Raw genomic sequence first — 26,446 nt, forward strand, 5'->3', positions numbered from 1 at the left:
TCTTTTTTTTTAACATTCACTGAGAGATTTTTTATTATTTGCTTTAATACGGAGAGATATAGAAAAAACATATATTGTTCGAGAAACAAACGGTTGATATAACTTATGAATATTTTGATGTTTCGATAATAATTAATAATTAATAATAATAGTAATAATAATCATCGTGTGTTTGTGTCGTGTGTCTGTGTGTGGCGTGTACCGTCTATGTATAATTATTATATTATATATATTTATATATATATGTATGTGTATATAAATATATATATATATATATATATATTATATATACATACACATATATATAGATAAAAGAGAGAGAGGTGCGCGGCGGGCGATGCATGGGGCCTGGTGATCTGCGCACGCGCACGCCCAAACATTTTTTTTCCTTCTGCTTTTCTCCTCGTCGTCCTTTTCTCTTAAATATATTTATATATTTATATATATATATATATATATATATATATATATATATATATTTATATATATATTTATATACTATCATTAATCATATTTTTTTTCTCCCTCCACTTCTTCGTTTTCTTCTTTAATGCAAAACTCCTACAATGATAACCGACGCCACGGGGTCTCGTTAACACTAAAAACTCTCTTTGTGCGCCTGTGTGTTGCGCGTGCACACGAGCCACCCCGGGACCAACGTATATACAACATTATTAGGTTTCCCTCGCTGTGTCTCTCCCACCTATCTCTTTCATTCCCGTCTTCCCCGGCATCCCCCGTCCAGTGTCGCATCGACACCTATCCCCCGGTGCTTCACGACCATACGTATTCCACTGTGTTGCCCTTGTTTAACTCGTGGTAACGTTCGGCCCCCATCCTCGCCGCTAGCGCTCGCCTGAACCCCCCTATGCCCCTCCGCTGGTGTATCCCCGGTTCTTTCCCTTCTCATCTTCCTCGTCCTCGCTGCAGGAGAGTGTGGGCTTCTGCTACAGATCTCTACCTTACAGAAGTAGGCACAGCGATTTCTTTTTCTGCTTCATCTTCTTCTCGGGCGACTTTTTGTTGATTTGCCGCACCAGGTCGTAGAAGATCTGAAACACACAGGTTCCCAGTGGTCAGTGATCGTACTCCTGGTAATCTGGATTCGAGGTGCGACAAGACGGCGGAAACGCTGCCTACGGTGGCTTCGATTCTGAGGAGAGTCAATAGTTAGTCGAAACAGTTGCTCGGCGGAGCACCGTTGGCTTTCCAACTCATTCTACTGGTTAAGTTTCCTTTAACGTCCCTTTGCGTTTAAACTGCGAGCAACCCCGGGCTTCTTGAAACCTGCTGCAAGGTAATGCAGTAGAACTTGTCGTGTCTCTGCTTAGTAGGGAAATCCCCGGCGATAAAGGAGTTTGTTTAAAAGTTACGAATTGGAAAGGCCCGTGTAAAAGTTTAGAGGGTGCAGAGAGGTAGAGCTGAGGATTCTTTAAACCGGTCTCTGTGCGAAATGTTGATACACGGGTGCAAATAAACTTTATTTAAAATAATGCTTCTTCATCCTCTTGTTCGCTTTACCCTTTAATTTCCAGTTCCATTCAATGGATCCTCGCGACTCCAATTGTCCCCAGCAAATGTCGCCAAGTGGAGGTTTAATTGCACTCCCGTGCAACATTCAATTCCCCTTTATTTGGGCCGAATAATTACCGCGTCGCGCTCCCGACAAAAGCCGAAGCCGCCAAGAAAACCGTGCTCCAATTACGCAACTGAATCGCAGTTCGGCGCGAGCGGAATAACAAAAGTAATCAAACGCAGGCACGGCAGATGAATCCTCAAGAGAAGGGAACTTATTCAGAGCCGGAGTACGGTTCAGGTATCTTTAGAAACGTCGCGACAGAGACAGGCCTCTTTCGACAGGGGGGTAGGAAAACGGAAACATGGAGGAAAACAATCATTGCAGTCGGCGTGCGTTCGCACAAAGCCGCTGCAAGACGAGAGAGCTTGGAAAGGACAATCCCGCGGCAACTTCAGGATCAAAATTTCATGCAGGATCTCCGTGGAAAGTTGAACGTGCCCCCGTTGCCGCGGGGGATCCTTTCAGGCTTCAAGATAAAGCGCGTAGGGCCACAAGTGGAGGAATCGGTGCAATGGCGCTTGAAACTGGATTCCTGAAATGGAAATTGCTATTCAGAACAGTTGCAAAGGGAACGCTGCGCTCGCGAATAGAGATGTCAGCCCGGTTGGAAGGGGACGCATTATTCTTTATCCTTCTCCTCTTTTATAAGCAATGCCGTAGATCATAAATGACGACTTATGAGCCGCAATCTACGGGTCAGCAGTTGTTGGTATGTGAAGCCGGTAAGTGGTGAGCATCGACGAGTGCAGGCTGCACTCCCACACGCGCGGCAGTCGCATTCCCACATTCAATTAGAATATCTCGGCCTTCGTAACGGTCTTGAACTCCCACACGTTAAGCTAATTACAAAGCAACAATGGCCCGTTCAGCGGACTACTGTTATTTTGCAGCAGCCTGCAAACCGTTTTCAGAAAATTGCACGGCTCGATGTTTGTGCTCCACACGCCATCAGGGAGTCAGCAGTCTTGCGATGCTAACAGAAGCTCGGGAACAATAGATCATTCTATTCTGGTTTACTGTACTCTACTTCGATCAATTCTACTTTATTCTGCGCTAAACTTTCAGCTTGCATTTGCAGCCGACTCCCTCGTGTTTCCATCGGAGGGAAAGAGATCTGTCTCAGAAGGTGGAGGGAGACTCGTTCGACGTGTTCTCATGGATGGTCCTTCAAACCGATATCCAAAGAATACAGTGGTGGTGAAAGGAAAATTTTCAAATTTATTTCTCGGGTATCGAGGGATTGCACTAGCATTCGATGCGCTATGAGGACTAGGGTGGCCCTTTTTCATCCGTCTCTAATTTTTTTTTCTTCGTATTTCTTTGCTCTCATTTCGTACGAAAATAATCCCTGAAAAAGATTACTGCAATCAGACGACAGGGAATGGTGCCGAGCAGGATTTAAAATTTAGAATTTAAAGAATTTCTCAAAAATGGTAAGCCCTATCGAAATTTTCTTCAAATAATATTAAAAGAGAATTGAATTTTCTACAATTACTGTATATACAATTTGTTCGTGCTGCCAATTATTTTTTAAACAGATATTAATATAGATGATATCTATTATCTAAAAAATGGTTGCAAGCACGAAAAAATTATGAACACAGAAATTATAGAAAAGTAAATGCTCTTTTAATATTATTTGCAGAAAATTTCGATAGGGCTTACCATTTTTGAGAAATTCTAAACTTTAAGCACTCTTCTGGCACCTCTTCCTGTTATCCGATTGCAATAAACTTTTTCAGGAATTATTCTTTTACGAAATGGAACCACCCTAATGAGGACATGCTACGAGCTTCGAACTTTCTTCTGACCACCATTGTAGGGAGATAGAATGGTAAGAAGGGGAGGTTCGCCTCTACTCACATCGATAACATTAATTTTGGCTTTGGCAGAGGTCTCCATGAACGCGCAGTTAAATTGCCGGGCAAGGTTGACGCCGTGCTCTTTCCCCACCACCCTCTCGTCCTCCAGGTCGCACTTGTTGCCCACCAGCACCATGGGGACGTCATCTGTGTCCTTTACCCGCAGGATCTGCTCCCTGAGGTCCTGCAGGTCGTTGAACGTTGACTGCGCCGTTATCGAGTAGACTAACACGAAGCCCTGGCCATTCTTCATGTAAAGGTCCCTCATGGCTGTGAATTGTTCCTGCGGAGGAGACGAACCCCTTAATACACCATTGCCCCTCTGTTCACCCATAACATGTGTCACTAAATTCTGAGGACCAGACTGGAGGGACGTGCAAGGACCATGCAATTGCTTTTAGGGTGGAGCAGCTCCAGGAGGGAGATCTCAAGGCCACTCAGCGGGGCAACTATGCAACGGGGACCTTGAAATAAGGGGTCAATAGGGTGCCGTTTTAAGGTCACTCTGGTGAATTTAAGTGACCTTAAAACTCCCAGGGAAATTTGTGAATAGAAGCAGAAGTATTTGACCCATATACAGGGTGTTTCATTACAGGTGGTCGATACCAACGATGGACAAAAAATGATTTGAAATAAAAATTTGTGTACGAAATTAGGGGATGATTCTAGAGACCAAAATAAGACGAAAATTCAGAATACAATTTTTCGTTTACCGCATTTACCTGAAATTCAATTTTCTCGCAAACGAATCGCGATATTAAAAAATTGTATTCTACATTTTCGTCTTATTTTGGCCTGTAGAATCATCCCCTAAAGTGCTGACCACCTGAAGTATTGACCACATGCAGTGAAACTCCTGCGATATTATTATATCGCAATCAGTGAGTGTAACTCAGAGACTAGCAATAAGGTAGTGGAAAGTAATAACAACTGTGCGTTCGTAAGAAGTATGCAAGTGAGTGGATAAGTGTGAGGCGGGTGTGCGACTAATGAGAGCGGCTGAAATATTCATGGTAGCGATGAGGTGCCGATGGGAGGAAAGTGTTAGCAGACGTGTAAAGAACTCACCGTTCCGGCTGTGTCTAGGATTTCTAACATACATTGTTGACCGTCGACCTCGACCTGCTTGCGGTAGCTGTCCTCGATCGTCGGATCGTACTTCTCCACGAAGATCCCCTGCACGAACTGGACAGTGAGGGCGGACTTGCCTACGCCTCCGCTGCCCAGCACCACTATTTTATATTCGCGCATCTCCTTGCCCTAATTCCCTGTGCGCCTGGTCACAGCCGAGGGGTCACCGAATCCGCCACGTTTTGCTCCCCTTTGCTTCCTGCCCGACGGACCTGAAGGCCGACCAAAAACACCAGCTTAATCACTAGGAACCTCGTCGATCATCGAGCTCAATAATTCAGCAACGTGTGGAATTACTCGAGCTCCGTTTAATTCCAATTTCAATCGTCCACTTCGATTTTAATCGACACTTAATGCAGCGATGTGGGAGGTGTTTCGGCGACAAAGAAGCTCGTCCCTGACCCGAGGCAACAGATCAGGACGCTAAAAAAAATTCATCCGTGATGGATGATAAAAAAAAAGAGGGGGTGTTCGTGAATTTCTACGTAATTCTTTTCCACCCCCATTGTCTTCGTCACGAGAAACTCCCCCATCCCCCAGAAGCTTTGTCTGTGAATGAAAGATGGCCGCCGCGGGGTGGGGGTTCACCCACTTTTTCCCCCACCAGAAACCGTGGAACAATATAGCACCGCGTTTCTGTCTCCCTTTTCGAAATGGATGTGTAGTAATAATTATCGTAAATCATCGAACACTGTTTCTTTGGTTAACTTTTTTCCATTTGCTCACTATGAATGTCGATTTTTAAATCTAAATTTCTATCAATTTTAATTGTTAAATAAAAGTAGCTTCATTTCTATTGAGTATATTTTATTTTTTATTATTGGGTTACAATGCTTTTTCATGGGTTACTTAATAGTGAGTATAATTAATATTATTTTTAATTTTCTGCAGCTTTTACTTCTTAAACCTAAAATGGAATCATGGCTTGGTAGCTTTAATAATTGTGTATTGTAATAGTTGTTCTATGATTCGGTCATTTTTTACAAAATGAAGATCACAAAATTATGTGATCCATACTGCGTTTAATTTTGCATAACCAGGTCTACAAAGGAACTAGTTAATAAAGGGGTCGCTAATAGAGACTACTTGTCAGCTTTTGTCTCCAAACCCTCTGATAATCAACTTCCCTTAAGGAAAAATATAAAGATGTTTAAATTCTCGAACGTTGGACTGATTTCATCCCCCGAGGCGGCACGCGCACCGATAATCAAACGTCCTGTACGATCCGAGATATCGCGCCGAGGGTTGAGGACACTTTTACCGCAATCCCAGCAAGTTTGTCTAGTTTTTCCAAGACAAATGGCGCATTGCGTGCACCAAGCACAGGCGCAGTGCGCTGGAAACGGCGAATCGAAACTTTGAATTTGCGATACATTTCAGTGGAGCGAATTCCAGGGAATTCCAAGATGGCCGCCTAAAAGATTCCCCTAGATTCTCCGTGGATCCCGCCTGATCCCATTCGGTCGGGAATTAATTACATTTCCGTCCCTGTGTCGATTAATTAACAGAGTGGTTCGAGATTAAAGCGGTCCGTTGATCGGCTAATTATCGTCTGGGTTAATTACCATTCATAAAGCGCGCTTTTCTGAGTGTACGCGCTGTCTTTGGCGATGATCGATCGCTGGAAGGTGCGATCGAAGGGTGCAAGTGAGCGAAAGAATGGAATTCGAGTGGAAATTAAAATAAAAATATTAATGAAAATTGAAAATATTGAAATTCGAAAATTCGGGATTAATAGATAAATAGTATTAGGAATATTATAGACGATCAGTGAAACAGAGTGTCCAAGTTTCCTCAAGAATATCCAATAAAAATTTTCAAAAAGTCCTTTCCACAACATTCACGAATGCCAATTAACGTGGACGATCGGCTTTGGGGCGATTGAAGGGTGACCACTGATTAAAATCGAATTAAAAATTGAAGCTGAATGGCCCACATCCCTTCGCGAAAAATGGGGAAAAAATTCAGAGACAGGGGGAGGTGGGAGCTAGCCACGAGTACACGGGCACAAGGGAAAACAAGGGGCGCACTCCGATTGGCCAACGAGGCCATCATGGCGACGAGGCGCGACCAATCCCAGGCCACGGATTTCTTTCCACCAATTCGTCATTGATTTTAGGTTTATGAATGGAACTAGCTTACGCTACCATGTCTCTTTCAAGATACTACGAGCGCAGGAGAAAGGATCCGCTTAAAGAGAAGAGGATCTTGCGTCACGAGAGACAAATTTCGAGATTCACATAAAAAAGATAGAGCTTATATCCGTTCTTTTTTAATAATTGGTTCAGTACTTTATAATAGTATGAAGTATGAGTAATAATAAAATCGTAATCGACAGGTAAACTTCTTCATAAGATTCATATAAAAAATTTAGAAAAAAATTAGAAAGCATATAGATAAAATAATAATAATATTCCTCTAATGGTATTTACAAAAATAAACGACATTCTTATATGAAGTAACGAATATTGTAACTAAAATGAATGCGTAATAAGAAATCATCGAGCTTCCAGCCCCGATTTTTGCAGAAGAAATTAGTCAACTGCTCTTACCGTATAATGCACAGTTTAGGGTGACTTCTTTATCCCGCCAACCCCTGAATCCAATAATCGAGGTTAAATTCGAATTTCTAGAGGGGGTTGAAAATCGAGGAGGCTGCTCCAGGAAGACCGTCTACGAGTTCAACGATTCCATTTGCACGGGGGAGTCGAGACTGTATCGAAAGGGTGGCGAGAATCGAGGGGAGGGTGATAATAGTGAAGAGCAGAGGGAGGATCTGGGGGGAAAAGTTACATCGAACTGTAAACTCCTAATGGAAATGATTTTATGTTTTGTACATCGAGAAAATTATGCTTGATGGTTTAGGGGATGAATTGAAACGAGGCTACCCACTGTAAATAGAGGTGTTTATTTTGTTTTGTAAAGGGGAAGACTGTTGGGTTTTTAAAGGGGAGCTTTCAGATTCCAGGGATGGTGGGACGAAAGTTCAAGACACAAGGGGTGAGGGAAATCTCATAGTTTAAGAGGAGGGTAGTTTATCCCACGATCTATGGGATATAAGCGAGGGGATCACCGAAAATAGACCAGCAACGCCAACACGGTATGTAATATTCTTTACGAGGATATATAAAAGTATGAAGCCTGAACGATAAATAAAAGCAAGGGAAAAGGATGGATCTCCTTTCCCCCAAATTCCCTCAAGTCCCAACTCGGTGCAAGTGTTAGAGACTCGCGAGGAAGGTTCGGTAACCCGAGAATTCCACAAAATCTGAAACCTTGCGCAAATGTAGCTGAGGTGATGCTAATAACATGACTATTTTCTGATTCGACAGTAAAACGGTCCTGAGGGTGAAAACACCCCTTTAAAGAAATTGCGAATTTTCATGTTATCGCGAATATGTGCGAAGCCGTCAAAGTTCTGTAGTTTTTTTATGTACTATAAAGCGGTGATAAAGAATTTTCGAAAAACATGATTTTTTCAAAATTTATCCCCACCTCCCATTTTTTTCAACAATTTATTTATCTCCATATTGTGAGATATCGAAAGCCATAAAACTTTGAATTTAATTTTTTTTCGATATCTTTTATGGTTTCGCAGATATTCAAAATAATATGAAAACCCACAATTTCTTTGAGGGTGTGTTTTACAGTCGAATCAAAAAATAGTGACGTCATTAGTATTACTTGAGCTACATTTCTGCAAAGTTCTAGATTTTTCTGAATTCTCGAGTTGCCGATCTTCCCTTGTACCAAATAGAATCTCCAAAACAGACCAATGCTACGAAAAGAATCCCCGTCGAATCTCATATTATGTAAAGCGAAAAATCGATACATCAAGTATCTCGAGGAGATCGTCTGAAAAAGTCTCGAACCGTCTGAACAAAGACCTACTCTCCGAGCGTTCCTTCCACATGAACCCTATTTTTAAATCGCTCCTGCTGTTCCGCAGCCGCGTGGACCCATCTAAAAAAGAAAGAAGCAAGAAAAAAAATAGAGGCGAATCGCCTCGGGGGGGGGGGGGGTTCTAGTAAAAAATTCACTTCTTCGCGCTTCTGCATGTCGCTGAATTTGGGGCGACAAAAACCCTGACCTTGCGCCCCTTTCACCCCACAAAAATACAGTGCAGCTAAATCGCCCCCAGCCACTACGACCCGCCCCTAATTCTAATTAATCTCCTTATAAAAGCATCTATCTTCATCTGACCTACTTTCCGCCGATTTTAATCCCCACCCCCTCTAAACAAAAATCCGCGATTCGAGCTGTAAAAACAGGCACGCCCGACGTCCCTCCGGGGAGGTAGCCGCGGAGGGTGGTGGTTCCGTCATCGGAATCAATCGGGGGCTAATTAGATCGGCAGCAACAAGTACGACGGTCTCTCGAGGTGGCGCGGATCGAAGGCCCCCGGGGGTTGGCCGGCGTCCAAAAAACTTTTCCTCAGGCCCGCGAGGGCGGGTGGGGGTGAAATATATCGGTATCCGCATACGTCCGCAGAGGGTAGAGAAGGTTCGGCGGGTGACCCAGTTATAGCGCGGGGGCAGCTCGGCGCGCCACCCTTCCTCGCCTTCTCCCCGGCCGAATTTCCCCGTGACTCCACCCGCGAGAATTGAAACGTCGGGGATTCGACGGACTCGTGGGGAGATCCCAACGTACACGGGCGCCGGCGTGCCCCCGCGATCGAACCGACCACACGGGCCTATAAATACACGCGGCCGGCGTTTTTTCGCATTATCGGTACACGTTTTTGATGCAGACTCGAGCGTGAACGGAGGAAAAATGGAGCACGATCGAAGCTCGTGCCACGCTGGAGAACCGACCCGGGGTGGGGTTCGAGGGATGAGGCCTGTCGGGCTGCGAGCCTGAGTGGGGGGACTCTGGGAAGTCTGAGTTTCAGTATTTTATTTATTTATTGAGTTATTATTAAAGTTATATATACATTTGAGATTTTTAATAAAAGCGTCTCTGCAATTTGCAATGTTGATTTAACGTATCGTGGAAATAGAAGAGTCGTGAGGGGTTAATACTGATTGGTCATGCTTTAGAAAAAGTGGATACAGTTGAAGAGTCCTTGTAGATAACACTAAGTGCTAAAAAAAAATTTTAAAAATGAAAACCGACTTCGGTAAAATAAAAATGCACCAAAAAGTAAAAAATATTTTTTTTCTTTATTTAATCTACGACTCTCGTGTAATTTGCGTGTAAATCTAGTGCCGACTTAAAAATATCGAGAGTGGTAGATTAAAGAAAAAAAATTTTTTTTACTCATTCCTGCATTTTTATTTTTTTTTCGGGTTTAATTTTTTTTAATTTTTTATTTTTCAGTTATTTAAGTTATATAACTACATATATTTTAAAAACAAAATGGGTAGGCCTAAAAAAGAGCTGCTGGTAATAATAACAATTTCCCTTTTTTGCATTTTTCGAAAGTATGAACCTTTTGTACTGTTAAAACCTGGGAAGCAATTGTTGTTCACTGTATTCACTGGAGAAAAAAAGCCGAATGTGCCGAATGACCCGTTAATAACTGACTATTAATTAATAAATTCCTCCATGTCTCTCTTCTGTACTTGCGCCCTCTCATATTTGCTTCATTGTGCTTATTACCAAATGGCCTCCGTTAATAAAATTATAATTATTATTATTTTGTATCACATACCGATCTATTAAAAGCTTCCCATTTTTGGTCGCACTTTTGGTGGAATCGAGGGGAAAAGATAGCCCGCCCCGTAATTAGCGTCGTTCGCTTCTTCGGTTGCTCACGAAACCAATTACCGGTTCATTGACTCGGGAACCGCGCATTATGAGCACCCAAAGCTCCGATGCTCTCGATACCCGTCGCGAAAATTCCGAGCTGGCCGTCCGAAGGGGCCATTATTGCTGGGGAAAGTCGAATACCGAACAACTAGGTAATACAGCAGCGGTCCTCCAAATCCTCCCCTATACCACAGCTCCATTTCGATCTCCAATCGCTTCCCCACAAACCCCTCGCCAATCGAAGAAATTTTTCTCACACGTGGAGGCGTTTGGCAAGCTTCCCAAGCAATTCTCGATCCCCGTCACTTCCCTCGGTCAAAGAAACCGAAAATAAAGCGGACGAGTCGCGGAAAGGCCGATGATTAAAGACGAAATTAAAGGGCCCCACCCTCGACTCGACTTTCCTCGTCGAAACATCTGCTGGCTATATTTACATCGCACGCCGATGCTCTGTGTTTTTCCGCTCGCGAGGTATTTTCGAACAATCGAACTGTGCCGAAAATCAGCGAATTAGAGAATTAAAGGTTAAGGCACGGTGTAATAGACAGGTGTTCCGACTCCTTTTCAGAATGTGTGGCGCTCAAGCAGAAAAGGCTGACTTTTTGCGCATAATACTACTAAAATCGCTCTACTACCTACTACAATCACATAAATGCATGCGTACATGGACTTGTTATCGTGATGTCTCTCGCGACGACCAGAGAAACCAAACAGAAATCGGCACACCTGTCTATTACACCGTGGGTAAAGGTGATTTATTAGATCGAGGGGAATAGAGGGAGAGCTTTGACGTCCCTTCTTGGATTAATAGGGGCGGGAGTCCTGGGGGTTGCGGTTCCCCTTGGAAGGCCGCAGAAATCGTGCGCGGCCGCAGAGATGGGGACCGCAGCCGTCAAAGGGTGGATCCTTGCCACCGGGCGCGCAAGTGTTCCGTGCACAACGACACGACGCAGAAATCATTTGGAGATGGAAAAATGGACGACGAGAGCCCTCCTCGCGGCTCTTAGCGAGCGCACGCCGAGCCCCTGTGACACAGTTTCGCACAATAGACCGGTCTACTGGTTTTACCGTGCCTTCCACGGCATTCTTTTCCCCGTTCTTAAAGACTGCTGTTCATTTTTAATCGCCGCCCGTCCATTTTTAATCGATAGAGATCGAACGGTGCCGCGATGCCTGGCTACACCTGCAAGCGGTAATTTCCTGTTTGATCACCAAAAACTGATGGAATGCCACGTTCATTGAGCTGAAAACGCTGCACGCTTATATCCCGACTAGGGGGTGGATTCTGTGACCTTCAGAAATTAACTTTGACCGATGCCAGAATTGTGGATGCTTGTACCTCAACTAGGAGTGGGTTTCAAGGAATTTTAAAAATGAATTTTGGGGGTTCCCCGACTCCACAGAATTTTCAGCATTCGCGGGCGCGGGATAAGGCGAAAACAGGGCTCGAGACACTCCAAGATGCAATTGGCCGCACTGCAGCGCTCTCCTGCCAGCAAAACAGAATTAATTCGAGGCCCTCTCTCCTCTACCTGCGGGACGAACGATGGAGCGCACTCGAACCTCTAACGAAGCAGAATTCATTTAGGTGCTATCAGCTCCTCGCGACTCGGCTGTATCCTTTTCACGCGCGCTCACGAATTTTAAGCGACCCGCCCCTGCCGTTACAACCCTCTTTAATTGCGCGCGCGGTACACCCCGCTGTCATGTCGGCGTCCACGGCCGACCAGCTGGCTGAGGGTGTACCAAGGTGAATTTAAAAGGGAAAAAATATGAGGATTCTAGTGGAGCTGAGAAAGGGGTGAATGAGAAGGAAGAGGAAAATGGACCTTCCAGCCAGTTTTATTTCAGAAGGGAGGAAATTCGAAGATTCTTAGGGATTCGGGGTGGAAGTAAGTGGAGCCTAACTACCCCTGTGAGTTTGGTAAGAGATAGGGGATTGAATTTCTTTCTTTCTATATATGTATATCTTCTGGGGGTGAAGGTTTAAAGGGTATTTTGTGAAAGAACAGGAAATGTAGCTTATTTTTTTTGTCTTTTCTTAGTTGGAAAGTTTAATAAATTTGTGCTACGTGTTGGTATGAATTTTTTTTCTCCGCGCTCATTCCGAGGAAAAATGATAACGGCGGTATCTCCGTCGCAAAAATTACTTCCACGAGCACTTAGAGAGTGCAATTTATTTCAGTGACAGGGAGGGAAAGGGAGAAGAGGGGTACGTTGGATCAGCTGAGCGAATAAGTCGCTCTCTCTCTCTCTCTGGCTGTAATGCAAATGGTAATTCGAGTTTCAGGGCGTGATAGCAATTGCTGGCAGGATTAAGTGATTCTTTACAGGCTTATCAGCCTTCCAGAGCTTCTTTCGTGTATAGAAAGTGTGCTCGATAAGGGGCTTATCGGTGACGGCGCGAAGAAATTTTATCTCGAGGTGTGCGTTTGGTTAATCATGTCCTGGGGATTAATTTGAAATATTTGGGGCCGATGCGGGGGTGTGCTGCAGTTGCAACTGCAATTCGGGCAAATTCCAATTGCAACTCCTTGCAATTCCAAATTCTTTCAATTACAATTCCTTGAAATTGCAATTCCTCGCAACCGAGTCTAAGTAGTAAATTCTACGAACTGCCTTCGAAAAGATGCCGGGTAGATGATTCAGACGAGTTGGTGAAAATTCAAGGGAGGTTACTCACCCTCAGGAAATGCAGGGAAACGTTATCGATGAGCCACTACAGGAATATTCGAGTCGAGTACCACCACCACCACCACCACCACCACTCAACCTTTGCACCCTCTTTCGGTTAATTCGCGCAACGCCACTTCTCTGAAAGAAAGAAGATCAGAAAACCATGAAGAGATCTGACACTCCAACCTTTCTTTCCACATGAGACAATAAAAAGGGGATTAACAACACATACTCGTGGTATTAAAATATTGTGGGGGGACCGCAATTACTGAGTGTTTGAATAAGCTCCAGACATGTTTGCAGAAGCCGATAGTCGACGAGCAAATGTTTGAATAAATCGAGATCTTATTAGAAGAACCAGCGCTCTTCTGATTCAATAAAACTGTATTGCTGTTTATTCTCATTTCCCGAGGATAAGATAGTACTCTGAACACCGCGGTAGCTCATCGATATCTACTTGGTACTTTTGTTCTACGAATATCCGAATACTCCAATACCACGGTTCATGGATTACTCCAATACTTGAGTGCACCGATTACCCAAACATCCAATACCTTAGAGCACCAATACCCCGGCAAACCAAGCCAACAGATATTATAATACTTACTACTCCAACGATTTATATAACTAACGGTAAAAGTTTCCTCCTATTACGACAGATTCCACAGAATTCATTTAGACTTGCATGGAAATCGTGTCCCATCCAGAGATCCACGTCCTGGCCGCATAGCAAGTTCACAGGATATGATGTAACGCCTGATAATCAAAGCAGGCGACACAATTTCGCGCGTAACGCGCTCGTGGGCTCGCATTAATTTCTTTGAACTCTTATTTCCTCCGCTACCACGTCGTACCTCCTTACCTACTGCGGCTAGACTGTCGCAACACTCCTCATTACCACTGAATAATTCCAATAATTTCCAAACACCTAACTTATGAAATTCTCAACACATAATCAATCTCAATATTCAAATAAACAGACAAAAGATCCATAAAACAATTCCTAGAACCCAATTAGGTGATCCCAACAATGTAAGGCTTCGGAACATCAAGATAGATGGACCAGTCATGTTACCAAACTGTGTCTGACTTAATTTTGGATCTGCCTCAGGCGCCACCGCATCACGATTATAATTAGTGCTAATAATCGCGAGCAGAGCCGCTTTCCAGGCCACGCAAACCGCGGAAATTCAAACTGAGAGCGCGGTTTGCAGAGTTTTAGGGGCATTCTGAAGAATGCAGGGAAGATCGATCGAGCTCATCCCTGGATCATCTGCGATGCAAACGACGGTTAGACGACTTCGGTGACGTCTTCGACTTAAAAATAAAACTGAGCACACGCGTTGCGTAGGTCGATTCGGAGCGGATCGTAAAGGATTTTTAAAATCCACCCACGGCGCAAGTATTTTTCAATTCTCCCGCCTCTCCTCGCCCCAAATATCCTTCGTTTCTTTTAAATCGTATATTAATTAAAAATCGAAAGAATTCAAAGCAAGATTCGGTTAATTATATATTTTAATTATTAAAAATAAAATGGAGACTCTTTACTTGTGACTTAAGTTGGCACAAGAAGCAGTCTCCGTGCTGCCGATTATGATGGGACAAACACTTCCCAGCGTTTCGAGCTAAATAAAACAGATTTCGCGCTCGACACGATCTAATTCGCGGATTCTCGAAATATCTGCGCCAAACGGACGACACTTGGAAAACGATGGAACGCTCGCTGAGACTCAGCAGGGTCGATTAGAAAATAAGACGCACACTCTCTCGTTCTACGAATCTTATGAGAAAGGATAGATTTTATTCAGTGGAAACATCAGCTGTGCGGAGAACGCTCTTCGGCGTTCAGAGACTATGAAACAACCACTTTTAAGAATTATTTTACTAGAACTATCTTATCACTGCACAGTTTTACGTTTGATATAGTACAATTCAGGACTGTAATATTAAATCTGAATAATAAGAAAGAAGAATTAAAAAGGAACTGGAGGAATCCTATTATTGAAGATCAAAGTGTCTCATATTCATGGAATCGTTGGTCCAAGTCGTTCCTCCGTGGAACTTAATTAACATCACGTTGCCGGAGATTTTCCAAGGGATAATCCATGAGGTGACTCGGTAACTATGCCCAAGAGCAGGCGAGCAAGGCTGTCGTCGTTGTTGAAAGTCCTCGGAAGCTTAAGAGGCTGCGACGCGGCCTGAAACTTGCTTCTTAACATCGACGAAGCGGTTCGTAATGCTTTAATGGGCCACTGACAGCGTTCTTAATTACCAGCCAGATGAAAAACTCAATAATAGTAACTGGCCCTCCGCGAGGACGACGATAATGCCCTGCAGAATGTGTCAGATCACGTTGAGCCTCTTCTGCATGGCGCGAGGAGTGTCTCGGCAAAAGGGGCAGCCACCTTCCGGCATATAATTTCAAATAACACACCAGACTTCTCATTTCGACGCTTCCCGTTCGCGAGTTATAACAGAAAATCGAAAAATGGGTGGGAAAAAAATATATCCTCTACATATCCCCAAAATTTTGAAAGAGTTTTTTCAAACAGAGATGTTGAGTTGAAAACTACCCTTTATGCTATGATACTTCCAAAAATACACTCGAAAATGGGAGAACAAAGTGAAATTTCCATGGCAAAGAATTCCAACAGAAATGGCCCCGGCGAATTGCGCTTAATCGCCACAATTGCACAGAGAATCCTAGCAATTTCGACGTAATGGTCCTGGGTCGTCGCAGAAATCACGATACTTCTATTACGCCCCAATCATCCTTCCAAGGTCCATTTTAACCACTCCATCTCGAAATATACTCAATAATACCCCCAAATGACTCCACCAGCCTTTAATCCGAAGCAGAACTACCTGAAAAATGTGCGCGACATCCTCGACGCACGTTGGATATCGAAACAGAGCTCGGAAATTTAATTTTCCCGACGCCTTTTTAGAATTATCAATGAGGAATGCTTCCTTCAGCCTTGGCCACTCGCTCGTCACGCTGTAACAGGAAGATCTATGTTTGATTAGATAGCGATTCATTTCGAAGGGACGCGGAATGAAATTTTCCTTTCAACGCGCAAACATAGTCGGAAGCTCTCAAAAGAGTTCCCATGGAGTTTTAAAGTACCACGAATGAAATGGCCCCCTGAACAGCATTCTGATACAAGCTAGTTCCCTTTAGCGGCGACTAATAACCCATATACTGCGAACGTGATAAATCTATGGCTATCTCGGCTATAAACGGAACCACCGCGCCCCCATAAATCGTTGACAGTGAATTCTCACCTGGATTCAGCGGGATTCTTCTTATAAATAAAACATTCCAGGCGGTACATCACGAGGCTCTGGTAGAGAAAGAATACAGGGGAGCATTTGTGACGCTTAAGACCGAGTAACCGAGAAGCAGGCAAGCTTGTTCAGCGATGATTAAACGCTAAGAGGGAATCAGCTTACTCCTGACACGTCATGATACTGGGAATAACTTGTTGAGCTACGACAATTCTCCACGAGATGCAGGCAGGAGATATAATTATTCAAATATCTTTTTACATCTACGTATTCTATTCGATGAGAGGATGAGAACTGTGAAAGAACCATGTCTCTGAAATGTACCGTTTTTGAGTTACAGAGTGAGGAAGTTTGGAGCAATAGCGCAGCACGGGGCGGGGCGTTTCCCCCACTCGGGCGACGCCCGCCAACCAGCGGCGCTCGTAGCGGAGAAACTACTCGTTTCAGAAACATCGCCCTATGAGAACCTCCCTTTGTCCACGGTTTCTGCTTACATTTTGATACTTATCCAAGGACTGCTTCAAGATTTCACCTGTCGTTGATCAAAGGCCCCCAGAGATCGCTCGGGAACAGCTGAAATAACGCGGCGAAATCTCGAGTGCCTGCTGCGAGCAGTTGCCGGGGGGCACACAATACAGGGTGGTTCTGCCACCCCTTATTGACTGGAGATTACCCGACCCTCTTAAGGGAACATTAGTCCGCGATTAACGTCTTCCGTGGTGGCGAAGGCGGGTAGCACAGAACTGTTTGTACACACTTAACCCAGTTAAACGTGTACCTACACGTCTCGCGGAAAATCGATGTATCTGGGCGATTATTAGAGTTGCCTCTCGCCCCTATCTCCAATTTTGACGTTTCTCCGCTGTGATGACTGGCTTTTTGATGGCACTCGATCGGAAATTATGGTATTCAATGCGCGAGGGTACCACGGGGAAGCGCCGGGCCGTTTGACTGGGAGATGTTTGCGGAGTAGGCGGGCATGAAGAACTCGACTAGCGGCGCGCTAACTTGGCCATTTGCGCGGGTAGAAAAGTGGCGCAGCGTTTAATTAAAATAGTTTACCGGGAAACCGAGTTCTGATCGGACAAAGTTTACAAGTGCACAATGTGTTAATTACTCGGCAGTTCTACCGTGGGTTCCATCAAGTCGATCTCGTTCCCTCGGGAACACCCTGCATCAGCCACCCCGTCCCACCCGAATTTCCTTCCACCCCGTTTGCAATCGAATTAAATGCTATTACTCATCCTCTGTGCCAGACACTTCATCGGAAGGGTTGCTTGTCTTGCGGTGGATTGAGAAAAATCGAGGGTCGGTTGAGAGATCACTAGGGCCAAGTGAAATAGGGAAAATTGTTTGAGTCGCAACGTGGGATTCTAGAGGATATTAAAATCTACTATAAAGTAGGGGAATGAAGAGGTCTTTGGACCAGGAGATCCTTGCTTCTAGAGGTTTGTAGTTGTAGCACTCTTAAAATAGGGGACCTTGGGCCGAAATTTTGGAAAGTAGGTATCCTTCGAGTTGGGCCCTCAGAAACGGAGGTCTTTAGGTCTAGAAATCTCTGGATATATGGACTTCTAAATCTAGAAGTCTATGAACACAGAGATCTCTGGATCTCGAAATCCCTTAGTATAAAAATATCTCCAACAGGATATCCTTGTACCTAGATCCTCGGAGCTTTGATCCAGAGATTTCAAGATTCCCAGTCCTTTTTCCCTAGACGCTCGCGACACAGCGTCAACGGATATAATCAACGTCTAATTAACATCGCGACGGTGATTGTTCGACCGTGCCCCCGCGCCCTGTGCAAGGTAACGTAATCTTAATTAGAATTCTAAATCGCTGCGCCGTGTTTATCCCGCAGTGACACGGAAAGCAGAATAAACGCATTAATGGAAATGTATCTTGTTAACGGAATTAAATGAAGTTTGCTGTTGGGGCGATTGCGGGGCACAAAATTCCCCATAAATTTCAGTGCAAGCCAGTGATAATTAATACGAGTGTCTCGTTAATAATTAGCCAACTTCCAGCGCGCACAATAATACATTTAATTTGAAAATTCACTGTAACCGCTGGGAATAATTACGATACGAAATATTCAATTAACTAATTAAATCGCATTAATGATCGACAGCAGGGAATGCATAAATGAGCGAAAACATTCTTCGATGTTTTATTATACCCCTTCCCTCCCTTTTCTTTTTTCGAACAACTCGGCGCGTACGAATTGAGCCTCTAATAATTTCTAATTCAGCCAATAAACTCTGCAGCGCGATGTCGGATCTAACATCGTGCCAACGAACACTGAGCACGCCTGTTCTGTTTGATTTATTACTGGTATTTTATCCTCCGCCCGTGGCTCTGTTTTTTAATTACAGAAGAGGGACAAAAATTCTATCTAATAAATCATTTTGTTTACAAAAGAATTCACTGTATCGTTCAAGGAATTTATCAAGTGGGATTAATTACGATGATAAATTGGAAAGTTCCTTGGGGAACGGAAATATCTACGGTTAATTCAGTGCAGAAATATGGGGGCTATACAGGGCTCGGTTAATTAAACAGGTATTCTGCAACATGATCGTTTTAGGACAATAGCTTCCGCCATACAAAATCGATAGGACCAACCCGCTAACCGCATTAAGCTTTGCATTATCAAAATTGCTGTCTATATACTTCGCTTAATATAGTCGTGGCATAGTATCTGCCTAGTATAGGTATTATACAGAGTGTATGGAATATTCCTCACGGAATTGTATCAAGAAGCGTGAGAAATTGATATTTGAAAGCTAGAGGAAACTTCAGATTCAAATATCCTTAATTCTTGCTTCTTACAATTAAAGATCCTTAGTTCTGGGTCCCCACAACTAGGGATTTTCAGTTCCCTATCTCAAAACCTAGGTATCTTTGTTCCCAACTCCCAAAAACAAAGACCCTGCAACTACCAATCAATAGACTGTCATATTCTCAAATTCACAGTCAATACTCACCTATTCAAATCTTGCATAATTACCCAAATAACCAATCACCTTCACCACCACCATCCCAACAGCAATTAATACCGAACCCGGTCCATTCACAGTTGCAAATCCACCCGATAACGTTGCCACTAGTAACCCCGCTAACAACCCAGCCAGGGAATCCTATTCTCCTCGATACCCGGTCGAGCGAGTCGTTCGCTTCTCACCGCAAAATCAGCCGGTTATAGGGGTTATCGCGTCGAAAAGCCGGACAGAAAAACATGAAAGGGGAAGGGACCGATATCGCTGGTTCTTGGAAGCGCCGTGCGTCGATGCGTTGCACGGCCAGCAAGTAAGAAAATTGTGGGGCTTACACGGCCCCGGTGTCATTGCGTGACGCGAAATGAGTCATGGGGGTTCGTGATCCTCGTGGCTGGCAAAGGGGCCTCCCTTTAAACCCCTATACCCTCGGTAAGTCATCATTGTCCAACGTGTGCCATTGCATTTTTCACTTCCAACGAGCTGCCAAGCACTCGCCGCTACAAACCTCCAGCTGCTTTAATCCCCTATCTTTCAAACGCAGTCGATTGGACCATCGCACAGAGCCAGATAGCGACGATAGTGATAAAAAGAAAACAATAGAAATTCAAGTACAAGTGTGTGTGTCTGAGAAAGAAATATTATCACACGTGTTCTTGAGAAAACAGAAGGGCGATTTAGCTTCTGAGTTCGCAAATTTTAGAAGGTCGCGTCTCCGTTTATATCGCCCAAGTAATGGAGAAGGAGTGATCTAACCGTTCGTGCTTTATTTTTATTTCGATAGCTTCGCTTTCGATGATTCATTGCCGTCAGCCCGTTTCTGGGCAGGGAACGCGATAAGACGTTCCCCGGTCGAAGCGCGCTTGCCGAGTACCTCAAAGATCAGTAGCAAAACGTTCTCGAGCGTGTTTTGGTTCGTTGAGACCGTCCAATTCACCGCGGTGATTAAAAATTAAATACTTTTAGAGGAAAACTCGCGTGCTCGTCTCTCATTAACGAAGGGAGGACAGAGTTGCGTAATGTCGTTCTCTCGGTTTTAATTGCCCATGTTTTCCAACTATCGAAAGGATCCAACTGTCGCGGCAACCCTGCGAACGAGCTGCCTTTTGAATTTCCCGCGGTTTTAGTACTAGTAAAATTTTCATAGCTTCGATTATAATTTGTTGCTAACTCGGCGATGGAGAAATATAGATTCTTGAGAGAATGTTGCAAAAATTCTCACTACACAGTTAATCCTTTCTAAACACGCGAATGCTATGTAAATAAAGGTGTCTTATCAATGCTCATCGTCTTCGCGCGCCTAACCGATTACATAACCAGAGTAAACAGTCCGTGGAGAGGATCCTGGTGGTTGTTTTTAAAAAACGATTAATAGAATCGATTCCTCGTTCAAAAATACGCCGAAAATGTGGGACACTTTTTTTATACGACCTCTGCTTTTGGAGATAATCGAGGTTTAAAATTGAGTCGGTGCAGTGGTAGTTCTCATATACGTATAATTCATCCATTTGAGAACCACTGCCACTCTTCAACTATCTCGCCCAAATTTCAAAGCCGTTTTTCTAAAAAACGAAGGCCTGGACGAATAAATTCCACTGCACACTTTCGTCTCATTTTGCTTTACAAATCCCATAGCGAAGTTCGAAAACATTCATTCGCAGTAATTTTTGCAATTCGGAGTGACTTTTTTTAGCAAAGAATCGCTGAATGCATTCCAATATCCTAATTACCCAAAAGAATTTTAATAATTAAAAAAGTGAAATGTAAAAAATAAAAAAATAAATAAAATCTTTCAAATTCTTATATTAGACGAGGGAGGGGTTAAAAAATCCTCAAAACCTACCGTAATTTACCCTTACGTAATTTAAGGAGTTATACCTAGTCAGGCGGCCGAAAATTGTCGTAATTTTTGCACGAAATGATCAGGATTTTAACTTTAAATAGCCGCCATTTTGTTTCAAATTAATATTTCGGAAATTCCCTCCGTTAATCAGAGGATACATTAATATACTAACAAAATGTTTGTTAAAACGGCCTCTTGGATGTCGGTTGTAATTTTATTATAAACGTAAATATTTTTCTACAAAAAAATACCAAATGTTCTTTAAATATTGCTCTTTCAAGTGCAAAAAGTTCTGTAAAAATATCAGCTTCCGCTTTTTCAAAAAAAATTCACAAATATTCGCCTCCTTTCGACCGCCTAACTCTAGGTATAACCCCTTAAAAACGGCTCCTAATCACGATTTCCTCCCGACTTTTGTGTTCCTCCGCTCAAATACAATACTGGGCGGGGCGAAAGCAACGCCGTGGTGGGGAGTCCGCCGTTCAGTGACCTTGAGCCACCGATATCTTTCGTGCCTACTCTAAATGCGACCGAGGGATCGACCGAGATCCGCGCGTAACGCGGCGTCAGATTTCTCCGCCTCGACAAATCGATACTCGACGCTGTATCATTGCCGCGCAGAACGTAACGGGGGAATCGTATGGATTTTAACCTGCAGTCTGCGGTGTCGGGTTCAAAGTCGCGCCTAGTATCGTTTTCAGAGTTGAGTCACTCTTGCTGGCCGGTTAGAGGCGTCATTGACTGGAAACTGCGCGCATCGCACGCCGATCTTTGGGCAACTTACCTGTATAAACGAGGCCCCTTGGAAAATGAATTTTCAAACTGTAGCGCAAACAAATCGCAGGCTCGACGCTTATTTACGCGTTTAACTCGGCCGGCGGTGTAATCATACAATTCCGATCGAGAAGGTGGTTCCGGCTGGTCCGAAACTATCGATTACAGAGCATAACGCCGTGCATCTATATCAACCCTTTTAGCCGCGACGTATCGCCCTTTGAAATATACGGCACAAGTGCCACGAACGATATATACCGCCGCTTCCGTAACCGTTTAAACCGTAGGCCGCTTGTAATTTACCGTCCTTCTAGCTGGATCACTGCAAAGGAGGCCTTGGATTCTGATACGAAAGGAATGCAATTTCACCTCCCGTCAGATTCTTCTTTTTTTTTCTCTCTGCCCCCGCAATATCACTAGAATATTGACTCTCGCCTCTAATTTATTCTGGGCTCTTTCTCTTTCTGTCAAACGTCACCGATAATCGACGCTTCTCAAAGAAACTTTTTTGCAGCGCGAGACAGAAAGGGGATTCATTTTTTATGGAGAGTGGGAATTGTAGCGGTGGTGTAAAAACGGTATTAAATTAGAATGGTCTTTCTTTTAAGGTTTTTTTTTAATTCAGGAATCATGGCGAAGAGGGTAATTAGGAAATGGAATTAACGGAATCGCGGTAGTTGATGTGTAAAATGTATGGGAGATTAGATTGAATCGCGGCAAGTGCCACTGTCGGCCGATTAAATATACGAAAATAATACTAGAGCAATGCGGATATGACGCGATACGCTTTCGTTACGTCATTTCTCGTACCGTCGACGTTACAAATGATTGCATTAGTTTATGAGTCATTCCCCGCCACGCCAAGTGAACGCAATAGTAATTTTGCAACGGGACTGTCGGTGTCCGAAGCAAAAAGGTCCCCCCCCCCTCCCCGCCCCCGGCAGTGGTATTTTATTTTCGTGGAATAAAATTTAATTTTATTTCGAGCACAGTTTTTCCTGACAGGATAAATAAAACTTTGTAATTTTTTATTTGAATACAATCGCGAGCGTCGTAAATCAGTTGCCCGAAAAAATGCCTATTTATTTCGTGGAGAAATAAATGTAACGAAAAATAGGTCGAATAAAGATGGCTTCCCGAACTGTTTCGACAAATCTCTCTTGTTTCCTACCTCTCGATAAGAATCGAATTTCAGTGGAGCATGGAACGCGTGAATTAAAAACAGTCGCAGGTTTGATGTATATTTTCAGGCATGATGTAGCGTGCAAACATAAAAGCAACATGAGCAAGAGAATCCGAAGGATATCGATACCAAATATCGCGCACAAACACGTATGTATCGCGGAGCATGACGAAACATCGCTTAAAAGCAAATTACGGAAATGTAACGGCACACGAGCAGCGCGTAGCCAATCATTTGGAACTGTTTAATTTCACGGGCAACGAGCTGCTATGCAACAAACATGGCATTACACCTCGACCACAGAATCTTTCATATATATATCTCTAAACGATCCAGCATTCCAAAAAATATAATTACCAAAATGTAGGTTCTTAATCCGAGGTTCGAAAAAGGTCGACATATTTTCAAATGCAGCAGTCGCTCGGCGCGATTGATTCGGATTAATTTGCCTACACGGGTCACCGAATCGCCCTAGCAAATGTACTATGCGCAGGGACTAGGTGGAAAACTCGACGCCTATCGAAGTCATAATTTACACGTCACGTGACACGCGCCGCTGCATTCTTCGTCACCGCGATTCAAACGAGCGACAGTAATTAGCCGCGCTCCCAGCACTGTCGTCGAACCGTGTCAACAATAATCCGCATCGGCTTATCTTCGCCGATTCAGCGTCAATGGGCGCCAAGGGTAACTGTTGGCAGGAGAGAGAGAGAGAGAGAAAAAAACTGAGGCTGTACGTCGCAGTGAAAAGCCACGCCGCGATTCGAACCATCCCACGAAACGCGCACTCCGCGCGAAAGTTACTATAGAAACGCGGGGATAGATTAGACGGCGGCTAATGTTCGCGAGAATTCCGTGCGCGGCGTCGCCTGCCGACGCGAGAGAAACAAAATATTCGAGGCGCAAAGCCTCGCACGTTGCCTGGCTGTCTTTCTTCCCGAGTCACTTCCTGCGACGCCAGTGACTCACGTGAATCACCGGCCAGGAAGACGAAACGGGGAAAGTCATTAAGACTCCAACAGAGCTGGGTAAAATTCGAGATAGCGGTAATTGAAACTGTTTTCGACCGTGGGTGGGCCAAAGGAATAATAATAAAGGAGCATTTTCAATGCACTGTGTGCACTTAAGGGTATTAGAATAAAGAATATTGTACTTTGCATAGGAAAGTTTCCTTTGTTCATCTTCTAGATGTGCTTTGTAGAAGCATTTGTAGTATTTGAAACACCGTAGCAGGAAAAGTAGGTATAGTAGGTAGCTAATCGAAGCAGAAGCATTGGAAATGGAATATGAAAGCGCATTTGAAGAGCGAACAAAGGAAAGGAGTGCGTTTCGGTTTGAATAAGTATAAGAAACTAAGAAATACAGTGTCCGTCAAGATTTTAGCTAATCTAACAAGTACCTAGTAATTTCCTACCCGAATAAACCAAGTACCTTCTCCACTTTGTCGCACGCTTCTGGGAACAACTACCTTAAACTGCAATAAAGCAGCGCTTCGCCCGAGACCTGAAATACTCCAGTGTGCAGTACTCTCTGCTATTTGCCTCGAACAACACTGAAATGAGAATCCACTCTCTCCAAACAACCCGGTACACCTATGAACTCCATCAGCACGTTCGACAAAGGTGCAGTTACGATGCTTATTACATTTAGCATCGCAAACCTATAAGCCCACAGGGCAGCTCATTAAAAGAAGTAACACGAGTGCAAGGAAGATGCAAGTAGAATCAGTACGCCCCCAAAACAGAATGACAAGACTTAAACGTAAAATAACCTATATACTGTTTGAGAAGCGATAATTTACCAACTTCTGGTTCGCGATGCCCGTCCTTGCGAGTGCGTTCCTGGCTTCCGTTTTTCGCGCTCGCTCGCCAGGGTTTATCGCAACTGCTCGATAAGAAGATCCAGACGAGATACGCGAACCTAACCTGTACGGGTAGCTCGGTGCCCGGTTCGAGGCCCAGCAACACGACTATTTGACACTAGAAAGACCGGCGCGTTCTCGGATCGACCACGTTCGACCGCGATTCACCGAATAACACTCGGTCAAGTCGGTTTCGCTGGTCTCTGCGTAAAGACAAGCGAGAAAATGGACGCGGGCACTGCGGGCTCGCGAAAAATCCGCACGGTGTATCGCGAGGCACCGCCTGAGAAAAACGCGCGGGCGGCCACCGTGCATGATTTCCGGCGGCGTTCGACTGGCGTGCCACGCCACAAAGACCTCACACGGGGCGGCGTGTCCTGCGGTGCTGTTTCTTTTTCCTTTTTAGAAGCGACAGATATCCCCCATAAAGACATTGCTGTATACTCCTTACCTTGCGCCTTCGAGACACCCGTGGAAATCCTGCACTCCGTCTGTCCCCGTGCCCTCTCCACCCGTCCTCGCTCTAATGGCCCTCCGTCCCGCACTCTGTCCTCCTTGGTCCTCCTCTGCCCTCCTCTCTGTCTCTCTTCCACCCGTCGCCGCCGTATCCCAATCTGTCCGAGAGAGATCCTCTCCACTCCGGCAGATTACTCGCTTCCTACTCCTGTGCACGGTTCGTCGTCCCGTCGCCGTGGCGGACACATCGAGCGCCGAGGGGAGGATCCGGTTGCACGCTGGCACGGGACGATGGAGCGAAAGAAAGGGCCCGGGAGCGTGTCACTGAGCCGTGGAATTTCCGCACTCGATCGAGGATCGTCGCGCGATGTCGCGCCGCGGCCGCACCAAAACGGGGAGATAATAAGGGGCCCAGGGGTTCTACACCTCTATCGGTCGCCGACGGGCAGCGGGGAATATACGTACTCACTGGGGGCCGTAACTATCCGGGGGCCAACCTCGGCTGCGGTACGCGCGACGCTTCTCTGCTTGCGCGAATATCAGGGCTCGAACGCGAACTCCTCAAGAAGATTCCCTGCGCTCTCGCGGATAACCAGCACGACACCAGCCCACGATTCTACCGTTATCTAGGGCGATGCCTCTCTGCTCGCTCGCCGCTTCGCCCTCTGCCCGTGACTATGCCAGCGAATACTCGGCGAGCGGCAAGCTCGACGAGGCAACACCGCCGCGAGTCTGCTTTACCCGATGGACGCGGACGCCATTGGTCGGTAGCTGGAGCATCATTCGATTGGCGCGTACTGAACTTTATTTTTATTGGCAAAGGAATCTACCACCGCGGGAACGGTGGCGCTAGTCTAATATAACAAATATGGACGACGCAAGTATACCTTTTACTAAATCTTTTTATGGATCCAGTAGTATACAAGTTTATTTCAAAGTTATTTCTTACAGTAAAAATGTTGACGATACATTTAAACACAATTTTGGAATATGTAAAAGTATGTAATGTGAACAATTTTAGTTGCTCCACTTTTTGGCACTTTTAT

At 44.5% G+C, this 26,446-nt stretch overlaps 1 protein-coding gene across 4 annotated transcripts; it reads right to left on the minus strand.

The window, feature by feature from the left end:
- Positions 1–2: 2 nt before the first annotated feature.
- Positions 3–26,055, minus strand: Rap1 (RAS oncogene family member Rap1). Of its 4 annotated transcripts, none has more exons than XM_076826030.1 (5): positions 25,396–26,054; positions 13,007–13,137; positions 4,510–4,784; positions 3,443–3,724; positions 3–1,052 (listed from the first exon to the last, which is right to left on the minus strand). In XM_076826030.1, the coding sequence occupies exons 3-5, from the start codon at positions 4,690–4,692 to the stop codon at positions 963–965; spliced, it is 555 nt and encodes a 184-aa protein (XP_076682145.1). In that variant the 5' UTR covers positions 4,693–4,784; positions 13,007–13,137; positions 25,396–26,054; the 3' UTR covers positions 3–962. The 4 variants fall into 4 exon arrangements, with proteins under 4 accessions (XP_076682145.1, XP_076682146.1, XP_076682147.1 ...); XM_076826031.1 differs by lacking the exon at positions 25,396–26,054 and adding an exon at positions 24,889–25,218; XM_076826032.1 differs by lacking the exon at positions 13,007–13,137 and having other exon boundaries at positions 25,396–26,055.
- Between the last annotated feature and the right edge of the window lie 391 nt (positions 26,056–26,446).

This window comes from Andrena cerasifolii, chromosome 13 (assembly GCF_050908995.1).
Source record: "Andrena cerasifolii isolate SP2316 chromosome 13, iyAndCera1_principal, whole genome shotgun sequence".
Lineage (NCBI taxonomy): Eukaryota > Metazoa > Arthropoda > Insecta > Hymenoptera > Andrenidae > Andrena > Andrena cerasifolii.